Source organism: Erigeron canadensis, chromosome 4, assembly GCF_010389155.1.
Source record: "Erigeron canadensis isolate Cc75 chromosome 4, C_canadensis_v1, whole genome shotgun sequence".
Lineage (NCBI taxonomy): Eukaryota > Viridiplantae > Streptophyta > Magnoliopsida > Asterales > Asteraceae > Erigeron > Erigeron canadensis.
In genome coordinates, this window is record NC_057764.1 from 34424550 (window position 1) to 34436074 (window position 11525).

General features: G+C 33.5%; 2 protein-coding genes across 2 annotated transcripts; one reads left to right on the top strand and one right to left on the bottom strand.

Annotated features, from left to right (window-relative positions):
- Positions 1-2502, top strand: LOC122596408 (thioredoxin domain-containing protein 9 homolog). The gene is made up of 4 exons (XM_043768979.1): positions 1-138; positions 283-558; positions 1817-1975; positions 2061-2502. The coding sequence occupies exons 1-4, from the start codon at positions 118-120 to the stop codon at positions 2232-2234; spliced, it is 630 nt and encodes a 209-aa protein (XP_043624914.1). The 5' UTR covers positions 1-117; the 3' UTR covers positions 2235-2502.
- An 809-nt stretch (positions 2503-3311) lies between these two features.
- LOC122595375 lies at positions 3312-9835 on the bottom strand. Its single transcript, XM_043767726.1, has 6 exons — positions 9530-9835; positions 7618-7823; positions 5663-5933; positions 5131-5238; positions 3989-4221; positions 3312-3883 (listed from the first exon to the last, which is right to left on the bottom strand). Exons 1-6 carry the CDS (start codon positions 9749-9751, stop codon positions 3766-3768), a joined length of 1158 nt encoding a protein of 385 aa, XP_043623661.1. The 5' UTR covers positions 9752-9835; the 3' UTR covers positions 3312-3765.
- Positions 9836-11525: the final 1690 nt, after the last annotated feature.

Genomic DNA, 11525 nt, shown 5'->3' on the forward strand with positions numbered 1-11525 from the left:
ATAAAAAACATCTGTGTTGTGTTGTTTTCTTTGTAAAAATTAATAAAAGCAAGATCTAGATCTTCAAACCTCAAAATAGTGTTCTTCTGTCATTAATATCAAATCAAATCTATCAAAATGGAGAACAAAGTCCAAGAGGTAATTTTTTGTTTTTAGTATTATTTCAATTTCCATCATTTCATTTCAAATAATTCAATGAAAATGATAATGGTATGAATAAAGTAGAAAATGCATATTTAAATGGTTGTTAAGTAATAATGTTTGGTTTTGTTGGATATTCAGATAATAGAAAAACAAGTATTGACTGTAGCAAAAGCAGTAGAGGATAAGATAGATGATGAAATAGCGGCTTTAGATAAACTTGATTTAGACGACATTGATGCCTTAAGAGAAAGGAGGTTACAACAAATGAAAAAAATGGCCGAGAAGCGTAGCAAATGGGTGGCCCTTGGTCACGGAGAGTATACCGAAATCTTTTCCGAAAAGGATTTCTTTTCCATTGTAAAGGCTAGTGATCGTGTCGTTTGTCATTTTTATCGCGAAAACTGGCCCTGCAAGGTACCTATCTATATATCTATCTCTATATATTATTTACTATTTGGAATTGTTAATGTATGTATGTATGATTCGTATTTTGTAATGACTAGCATTGTATCTGCGAAATGATAGAAAATGTCAAGTGTGTGTGGGTTGTGTAATGACGGTCTGTTTGGTTACCAGGATAGGAAGTGTCAAATGTTTTACATAATATTATGAACTAGCATTTTAGTATTAGGTGAGGTAAATGTGATGATGTGGGTTAAGTTGTTTGATGAAAGAACCTTGGGGTAGGACGAGAAGGCTAATCCGAAATGTAGTTGTTCCTGCTGATACTAAATAAAGATAATGTATTTAAAAGTGCTTAATTTGTAGGCTCTGTTATGTTAGTAGTTTGAGGTTTTATGTAAAATGAACTCTCAAAGCGAATCACGTCTAAGTTATGCCCTCTTTTCTACACTAACACAAGATTGAGCAAGAAATTTGATTCTATTACATCAAAGAATATTGTATACATTGTATAGTGTCCTAATGACAAACTTTTTTTTGTATAGTGTCCTAATGACAGTTATCTCCCAACAGTCAATGATGTTTCGAACCATCGTGTCCATTGGCTGTGAGGGTGTTAGACCTTAAACAGAAGTATGGTCCTTAACTTTACTAACTAACACAATTTGTAGCTCAAATTACATTGTTAGACTAACCATAAATAAGACCCTAAACAATTGACAACAAGACTTATACAGTTAAGTCCAACATTCAAGTGCAGTTATGTTGAGCCTATGTCAATACTCAATATCCCGGCATTATCTTTTGCTGTTCATTGATAAACGAATCCCATGGCAAACTGGATAGTACCTTCTACTGACCTAGAAAGCACAAATACGAGGGAAATATGATTTTTTCTTTATTCACGAAAAAGTTTGAAAATTCGAGTTTACTTGTACAATAGTTCAAAGGAAGTTAAGCCCTTTGAAATTCTAACAAAGTTAAATGAATTTTCACATGTCCATTTAATTAGAAATTTATCTAATGAGGTGTCAAGGCATCACTTGAACAACCAAACATCACGTAGTGTTTTAGTCTTAATTTAGTTAACAAACTGACTATGGAAAATACGAAGATAAGGAGGCTAGCATGGATGCTTTATGAGTGTGTTGCTTGAAAAATATCATCAAAATGACTTTTTGAGTAGGAATTTATGTTTGGAAGCATTTTCTATACCAGGCATGACAATGAACTTGATCAATCGATACTCTATACCCTTTCTTACCTGCAGGTAGTGGACAAACACTTGAGCGTACTTGCCAAGCAGCATATTGAGACCCGATTTTTAAAGATTCAAGCAGAGAAAAGCCCATTCTTGGCCGAGAAGCTAAAGATTGTTGTTCTTCCAACAATTGCTCTCATAAAGAATGCCAAAGTAGATGACTATGTGGTATGTTTGATTCACTCAAGGCCTATGCATCCTCTAGTTTCTTTTTTGCTGTTGTATTTATTAGTTTTTTTGCTTTAATGTGTAGGTGGGATTTAATGAGCTGGGTGGAACTGATGACTTTAGCACAGAAGAACTTGAGGAGAGAATAGCCAAAGCCCAAGTAATCTTTTTTGAAGGCGAATCATCTTTGAAACCATCAAAGACACAAGCAAGAAATGTTCGCCACGGTTCCAACTCTCATGGTTCTGATTCTGAGTAATCGAGTTCTTATCCTTTTGCCTGTTATGCTAAAAGGCTTTTAGGTGTGGGTGTATTAGTTAAAAATGAGGTTAATTTTTGGAAGCGGAGGTTTCTCTTGCAAACCTATCGTTTGTGGGTTGCTTGGTTTATATAATATATATATCATCACTAGATTCTGTTACAAGGAACAGATGAAGAAAAGAACGTCGTTGGTCTAATTTTTGTAGATGTTACAGTGATCTGTTTTCTTAGTTTGAATCCTTTTAATCAATTGTTTATGTAGCTCACAATAGCTCTCTAAATGATAGTATGAATCTTAATATGTTAACATTTACCGTAAGGTAATACTAGTTGAAACCTAAATTGTGAAGTAAAGAAGGATTTGTACAGGAACAAGTTATAACTACTTAAGGAACTGATGAACAAGCTTTCAAAAAGTCCGAATGATAGATTCAAACAGCAAGGCTAGTGTGTAGATGATCCCTGAAGCTGATCCTAGACAAAGAGGTTGCACCACCTCTTCTGTAAAATACCAGTCTAATTTTGCTTGGGCTTCAGTTAGTGATTTAAAAGGCTACAAATGATCTAACTTTGTTCTATAAAAGGTAAAAAAACCTAACCATTTAAGTTGCCGATGAGGGTAGACTACAGTCACTATTTCAATTTTCAAGATGTAAAATTTCGATGTCCCCAATAAGCCAATTTAGTAATTTAGTAGTGATACAAAGTTTAAACTTTGATGCTAATTTTCATTCTATTTTATTTGATTTGAGTGACATCAGATGAAACAGACCAGGACATTTGAGTAGGATCGATTGATCCCGATTCACTTTTGCGAAAGGAAAAAGAAAACGAATTTTTGTTATTGGCAACGTTAGTAACGCCTATTCATTCTGAATCAAGTCAAGGTTAATGACCAAACAGATATGTTCACATTACAACTTGTATTGCAGTGTGCAACTACTGTTTTGCACTAGAATTCAAGAAGTCAGAAAAGCAGTGGTTTTTTCGGTTTAGTAGTTGCTATTGAACACTTGAACAAAGCCATAGGCTCTGGCACCTAACAAAAGGGAAAGAAAGGACAAATCCATGAGGATGCACAAGCAATCACAAAAGCATTACTATTATTTCTCCAATATTACAAGAATATGCGCAAATGTACAAACAGCGGTCAATTTCTACATTCAAAATTCACAATTACAAAGGAATTACCTAATCTACAGAAAGAAAGAAACACATCCTATCGCTCTTGCGCCCAACAACCAGAAACGTCAAATCGGACTTTAAATATGCTCACACCAATATCCTACCAACTCCATAACCGCTTTGGCAGATTTGACAAACACCAAGTGATTGCCATTGCGGCGCTATGCTTGGATCTTGCAGAACATAGGTGTCAACATCTCTGAATTCTCAATTTCAGTTTCTGCATCACGTCATTGCCAACCGACCCAAATCCTTTAACGACCACAGCTCAGACTATAACAATTAACACATGATAAACATGTGCAAGAAGTTACCATATTCTACAAATATACAGAGAGAAACCGTCACAGCACATGTTCACCATCAGAATTCTCGTTCTGTACATTGCTTGACAATGCTAGAAGGTCCATAAGTTCTACTCGGTATTCCAGCCCTCTAAGGTAATGTCCCAGCAGCATGCACCTACCAACAAAAACATATTTTAGTTACTACTAAATGAGTATATTTAACCTTAGCGTGTTGATAAAACGAGAATATAGAGTATGTGAATGACAGAAACAGGCTTACCAAAACAACAGACGGGCCAAATAGTCCCGACTCAAAGAAATGAGGGGCTGAAATTGAATCGAAGTGTTCTCCACAAGATCATTGCCAATTTCTGCAGTTCCTATTGAGGTGCTTTCGGATACATGAGGAGCTTGTGAATGCATTTTAGGCGAAAGAGTAGCAAGAAGACCGTGAACTACTGAATGAATTGTTTCTTTGAGGTCTGCAGATGTTGGCTCTGATAGCTCAGCAACCTGTTAGCAATAATAAATTTCATCCTAGGATAAATATATTGGTATGTGATCACGTTATAATAAACGCATGTCCGGAAATAATTTAAGCCTACGGGGTCACACGAAATGACACGGTAACTCTATATTATTAATTAGTATATTAAAGTAATATATTAATTAATTTGATCATGAAATAATTAATAAACGATTGGTTAAATGTTTATTAATTTAAAGAGAAGGATTAAAGTGTAAATTGGAAAGTTTCCTAATTGTACACTAATAGGGGGGCCGAAAAATACAAGGGGATTTTAGGCCTTAACTAAACTTGTTCACCAAGTTTATAACCCTAACTAATTATCCCTATATAGGGGTTAAGGGTTAAAGGTTTTGTGAGACAATTAGAATTGTAAAAAACCTAACAAAACCTTCTCTTCTCTCTTTCTTCTTTGGTTCGGTCGAACAAACAAAAGAAAAACCAAGATTGGCTTTTGCTTTTCATCCGCAAAACTCATATTATTATAAGTTCCATTTTGTGGAACATATTATTACACAATAAACAATGGAATTGTTTTTGTGGGGGTGCTTTGTTCGAAGGCTACAAAGAGTTTTGGGTTTCGGTTTCGACTACATTGAGCAACACAACGGGTTTGTGAGTTCGTGATCGGGTACTAGCATACGGTATAGGGGTGTCTAGTTTGCGATCGTAGAGGGGTTTTACTTTAAACCCTAAATAACTAATAATAATCTTATTATTAATAATAATTATTGGAAGCTTTGCGCAAAGGTACACGTTTCAATTCCTTTCTTTGTTAATTAATGTGATTGCATATTTGATTCTTCCGTTGCGTTTACTCGTGATTATTTGTATGTTTATATGCTTATATTCTAACAAAATAGCAGATACAATATAAATTTTTCTAGACTGCTAACCTTTTCTGGTTGTAAAGATCTCAAGTAGTCCAGCAATTCATTCTTTTCTTCCCCGACAAACTGTTGCATCTGAAGAGCTGCATTCTTCCTTTTTACTTCATGGAGTTCCTAAAATCAAAAATGGAAACATTAGTTTATATTTTATTAGCACGAGCATAATACCCGCACGTTGCGGCGGAATTTTGTTTTAGGAGTGACAATTTGTTATAAAGGTAGATACGGTAATTCAGTGTTGTGTGTACGGAGGACCATTTTGAGAACCATATATATAGTGAAAGGGGTTTTTTGAAAGAAAAAAAGTATGCTTAATTTTTTAAGACATACCATAAATAAAACTTCAAAATCCTTTATAAGGGAGTATAGATAATGCAATTAAAGCATCTCTTTCGAAGTCTAGACAAGATGCAGTAAGATAATTTGAATTTAACATTTTGACAAATATGACTGAAGAATCATGCAGTATGGAACTCAATTATAGTGATTATGTTGTATAAACAAGAGAAAATTCAACTTTGTTTAGATTTTAATTTACCTTTTTGACAGAAAACAAGCGGGATTGCAGCTTTAAAATATATTGTTGAACTTCCGGGGTCATTTGACCAAGATCTGGAATCTCAGGTGTATTTTCAGACTTATGTAATTCATCTTCACCCATAGGTGAATTTTTTACGATATTGTTGTGCATTAACGTTTGTAACTCTTGAGACTTGGACTCTTCAATTGTCTGCTTATCAGTAATTTCTTCATCAGTATCAAAGTTCCTCTCCAAACAGAGCCTATATTCTGCATTCCTCAGTGTATACCTGCAATGTGACAAGATTAGATATCCGTTATTGTTGCTTATATCTTTCCCTTCATATATTATATACAGATTTGAAATTTATCCCGAAGTTTGGATTGTTTTCAAGACATTAGCGATTGTACAGCTTTCCATGAATTGACTATCACAGGTCCAAAACTACCGATATGCTAAAATAGAAGCAAGAGAAATCCATAAAAGCTTTCCCAGAGTTTGGATCATTATTCCCCAGTTCTTTGTTTTTGGATAACTGTTAGGGATTATTCCTGCTTCTAAATTAACATGTCAGTAGTGGTTGTTGTAAATTCATGGAAATGCTTGACAATCACCAATGTCTTGAATAATGATCCGAACTGGTATATATTTCAGATTGTATACAAAATGTTGCGATTACAATGGCAAACGTTAAAGTGAATAACGATTTTATCTCATTATTCACTTACCAAAGCTTAAAAAAAAATAAAAAGACCCTCAATTCATGTGACAGTCTAGAAAGCTTTGGACACTCAGACACGTTTTGACAGAGACAATAAAGTGCAATATATAGGATGATATAAGTGTATCATATAATAGAACTTGCATCTCCAACAACTGAGAGATCCCTAATTGGATGGCAGATGAGATACGATGACAACTCCGTGATGATATTTTAGTTTTGTAAGATATAGCCAAAAAAATGAATACTGAACCAATTTGAATCCATCATTAGCTAATACAGCAGATGATGGATCTGAATTGGCAAACATTAAGGTTGTTAGATAAGTAAACTTAAATCATGAGACCAACTAATAATCAAAAATTACCTAAATAAGACAGCTTCATCTTTTTCAATGAATGCAACCTCTAAAATATAGGGAAAAATTCAACAAATATTAACATATGTCCCACTTAGGTAATTTAAACAGTGTACAACCTTAGTGATCTAAGTTTGCAAAACATCTTTGAAACTTTGTAAAGGATTCAAAAATTCGATATCTCACTTCCTGAACCTCAAGGACATTGAATAGGATTCACAATTCGCACAATGAGCCACTTCTGTACCCGCTTTTTTGCAAACACTCCCAAATGAGAGTTCCCTCTAAAAAAACCGTCCCCACGTATGCCTTTAACTTCCAACTAACTATTTGGCATCAAACTTTAAGAAGTTGAGCTAGGTTTACTAGCCCACACTATAGAAAATGTGCTTCTGTGTGTAAGCTTAAGTGACTTAATGTCTACAAAAATATTGAGGGACCTAGGTGCAAATGTGTGATATTTGTTGCTATTTATCAACAAAAGATAAATAAACAGATTACTAGTTATATACTTTAATCTATATCAAAAAACAAATAATGCATAGATAATTGTTTACAAACATTGTGACTTAGTTTTTATAGAAATTCGACGATAGCTAATTCAATATATTATAGCTATGTTAGAAGAAGAAGTTACCTTTCCCTTAAACATACATGACATGTATCGTCTTACATACTTACATCACTTATTTTACATAGATTTCTATTTTTGTCAAGAGAACATCCACAATGTTTATACTTGTTTGCAAGCAAAGAGAATCGAGTTTTTGTTTTTAGATAGAGAATCATTTTATGATGTAGCAAATTTTTTGATTTATCCCCAAACAAATAACCAAGGAACATAAAATTTTATAACAATTGTATCATGCAAAAAGAATTAAAGAGGCCACTTACCCTGTCATCAAGGAATTAACCAATAACTTGGAAAGGGGTTTCCATAAAGCTTCAATCAAAACTTGAAACTGATCTGAAGGTAGTAATCCCAACATTCCAGATATAGTCCTCTTCATGGCATCTACAGTAGTAGGTGGAACATCTCTCTGGATGAGGCTTACATCCAGTGGCTCGATCTCTTGAATCAATTTCAAGAGCACCGACTTCTGGTAGAATTAAAACCCATGAAAGATTTAGCCACACCTCTTATATTATGATAGAAATTTGTAAACCGATAAATATAAATCATTTGCCTGTCATATGCATATGTTTTGAGAGAGCAGATAAAATCTATTGACTCAATTACTAGAAAGGGTTTGCTATTGACAAAGTGAAACACTCCAAAGCCCGTCTATTGTTAATGTAACTTCACAATAACCTAAGTATCCAATTCTTTGACAACAAAAATCTGTCATACACATTGGCATAGATCCAAATTGACTAAAGGTAATGTCGAACTTCAAAATGAAAGAAACTATGTGCCCCAGATTCAACAAAATGACTGCAATCTCATGTTTCAATACATAACTTAATACGATCGTTCGTAAATATACTATTGTAGTCTTTTGTCACCTTCTGTTTATATATTCTAAGAGTGGAATTCTGTCTGATTTTTTGGTTTCCCTCCGATCTAGTCCAAAGCTAAATCTTATACAAAAATCTTGGGGCCTCATTAAAGACAAGTTCCCAATGTTGTAAATATCGGATTTATCGGTCGATATATCGGCAATATATCGGTTATCGGTCATTTACCGATAAGAACAATGACTTATCGGGCAATCCATCGTTTTGCTCAAATTTCAGTCAAACTTAGCACTTATCGGTCAATATCGGTAAAAAAAAATTGACCAATTTTTTTTTTTTAAAAAAAGGGGTTTTTATCAAATATTAGGGTTTATTACTTTCTTTAATTCAATTTTTTCCAGCTAATTTTTAATTAATTCCTTAATTTTTTAGTTAATCTTTAATAATCTTTTAATTTCTAGTTGTAAATTGTAATTACTTTCTTTACTACCGTTTTCCCTTTTGAATATAGTCTATAGATACTTAAATTTCGAAACTTTAATTGTAATTATTTTCTTTTCTATAGTCTTATATTCTAATTATTGATGTATTACATTGCAAATTGTTTATTTGTTAGTATATATATAAATTTTAGATAAATTCCTTTACATTTTAGGGTATCCGATATATCCCCGCTATATCCTATTTATCGCTTATCGGAGGTCGGAAGATAATAAAACGATAACCGATATTTACAACCTTGCAAGTTCCTCAACATCATGTATAACATTGGGTATGCCCATTTATTTGGTGCTAAGGAATTATAAGGTTTTGTTTTGGGTGAAAATGCATTAACATACTATCCGTATTTTCCTCATTAGAGTAAAAATCTCTCTACTTACCTAACTAGCGTAAAAACTAACCTAATCTCGTAGTTTGTATCTCTTTCGTGTCACACCCCGCCCCACATCATCGTAGCCACATTCTTAATTTGTGCTAAAATACCTTAATCCGGGTAAACATAATATGCATGTTTACGCAATTTTGGTAATTTAAATCTAGTCAAGTTTTCAATGCCACTTCATAATAACAAAATTTCACTTGACCTCAACCTCTACCCTAATCAAATCGGGTTTAACAAAAAGAAAACGAAAATTCAATTTTTCCCTTTTGTTTTGGTTGATAATTAAATTCTCATTTCCACAAACAAGCCAGCACCCAGCTAGACTAACATTTTTATCTCTAATTCTTAAGTCAAAAACTTTATTTTACTAAATTAATTAAACGACCACCTAGGTAACTAAAAAAATAAAATAACATAATAAACAGTAGTAAATTTAGAAACAAAATAAAAAAAAAAAAAAAACACCTTTGAAAGTGAATCTGATCCTTCAAGTGGCCTAATCCCATCAGGAGAAGAGAAAACAAGAAGCAGGTGGGGTGATTTGGTCTTGAAATCTTTTCGAAAACCAACAACTGGAACCGATTGATTGGGACGAAAACAAAGTGATGATGATGATGATGATGAAAGAAAAGGATTAGAAGAAGAAGAAGAAGATGATAGAAAAGAAGCAGCTGCAAAAGATGCCATTAATTTTAATTATAAAAACTAAAACACCTTTTTGCGCTAGCTTTCTTTCTTTCTCTCTATCACTTCCTCTTCCTCTTGATAATACTTGGTTTATTTTTTGCAGCTCATATAATTTGTTACATTTACTTTTGTCTTTTACTTAGACCCAGTTGTCGACAGATTGTGACTATTTTTTTTTTCTTATTTAGTTGGGTCGTCTACATAAAAGCCCAAGTTATACTTTTGGGCTTTGATAAAAATAAACTAGACTTTATTTTATGCCATCGAATAAATGTAAATCCTTGATATTAATATGAAAATAATAATATCAAAATTACAAAGTATATGATTGATACCTACGCTAGTGATGTGGAAGCGTTAACCGATTGTCATTTAGATTTGAACTATTCATGTGTGCACCCGTATAACATTTGTAAGGTTAGATCGTTGCTGTTAAAACGTAAATTTTGATTTATCTCATTTTATTTTTTCGGTATTGGCCCATCGTGTGAAGTCAGATGGGTTTGGGATGTCGGGGGTGAAGTGCAAAGCTATTATGTTGCCTCATGTAAGCGTATGATATAAAATTTAAAAGATGAAGGTTGGTATGGTTTGAATGGTGTAAGTGAATGCCGGAAAAAAAAAAGTGAGTATCTTTGGTTGGTGGGTTGAGATAGACAGGTTGCCAAGGTACAAAAAAACATCACGAAACGAAGTGCGACGGTTGCGATGCTACTCATTTCCTATTTGCAACGACTAGTGGCTATTTTTTTCTTTTATTTCTTTTCCTATTGTTTAGAAAGTGTGGCAGAAGGTTGTAAAATGGTGTAAGATTTCTCCCATTTTTTCTTTTTCCACACGTGATCTATTTTTGAACTACATTTGGGGTATAACTTTGGAGTTGTGGGCAAGAAGTTAATCCAATCGATTATATGTTTGCTTGTTGGTGCATTTCGAAATCACATAATCATGTGGTTTTCCAAAGGAAAGCTTGGTCCAGTCAATAGGTATTTAAGGACATTCTATCTCTTGGATTTATCTGAATTGAGAATAAGGTGAAGAAGGTTTTGGTGATATAATCTAGTTGGAAAAGTTTTTTATTTTTGTAAATAATGTAATACTTGTGCTGTAGTTTTTTTCTTGGTGTATTCTTGTGATAGTGTACTTAATTGATTGATTAATAAATTAGCTATTTTTTTATGGTTAACTAAGATAATGTCATGTATTTTGTATAGGGCAACCCAATGGTTAAAGGTGCGCACAACCTGCTCATTATTCCAGATGCACGGAGCCCTAGCCCATTGAACTCCACATTCCGGGAAAAAACCACTAACTTATCCACCTGTAGGCACTATAACGAATTAATGGTAAAACCCAGTGCTACCTGAAATCTAAACCTGAGTCTCCCCAAGCGTCTCCCCAAGCCTAAACCATCATCCGCAATTTCCATGTCTTTCCAAAATCTTGAACATGAGACCTCTAGTTTAGAAAATTGGCACTCAATCACTAAGCTATAATATAATGAATTAAGAAAAAAGAAAAACTGATTTTTCCATATAATAATGTAATTAAAATCTACACATTATAACCTATGTAAACTATTTTCGCGTGAACAGTGAAACAGTTTGGCTGGCTGCTAGCTTAGCAGCTAGCCTACCTGCTTAGTTTTTTTTTTTTCATTTATTAGCTAATGTGTTGTGTAGATGACAGTTATTTTTTTTTGTTTTATTGATGTCATTTGCCTACTTTGTGTTTTAATTTTTTATTTTTGATTTATATCATTACTTTTAGAGTA

Coding starts and splice junctions, on each gene's coding strand:
- LOC122596408 (XM_043768979.1), top strand. CDS start 118: ATGGAGAACAAAGTCCAAGAG. Junction 139..282: donor TGGAGAACAAAGTCCAAGAG/GTAATTTTTTGT, acceptor TTGGATATTCAG/ATAATAGAAAAACAAGTATT. Junction 559..1,816: donor GCGAAAACTGGCCCTGCAAG/GTACCTATCTAT, acceptor TCTTACCTGCAG/GTAGTGGACAAACACTTGAG.
- LOC122595375 (XM_043767726.1), bottom strand. CDS start 9,751: ATGGCATCTTTTGCAGCTGCTTCTTTTCTATCATCTTCTTCTTCTTCT. Junction 7,824..9,529: donor GATCAGATTCACTTTCAAAG/GTGTTTTTTTTT, acceptor TAATTCTACCAG/AAGTCGGTGCTCTTGAAATT. Junction 3,884..3,988: donor TTGGCCCGTCTGTTGTTTTG/GTAAGCCTGTTT, acceptor TTTTGTTGGTAG/GTGCATGCTGCTGGGACATT.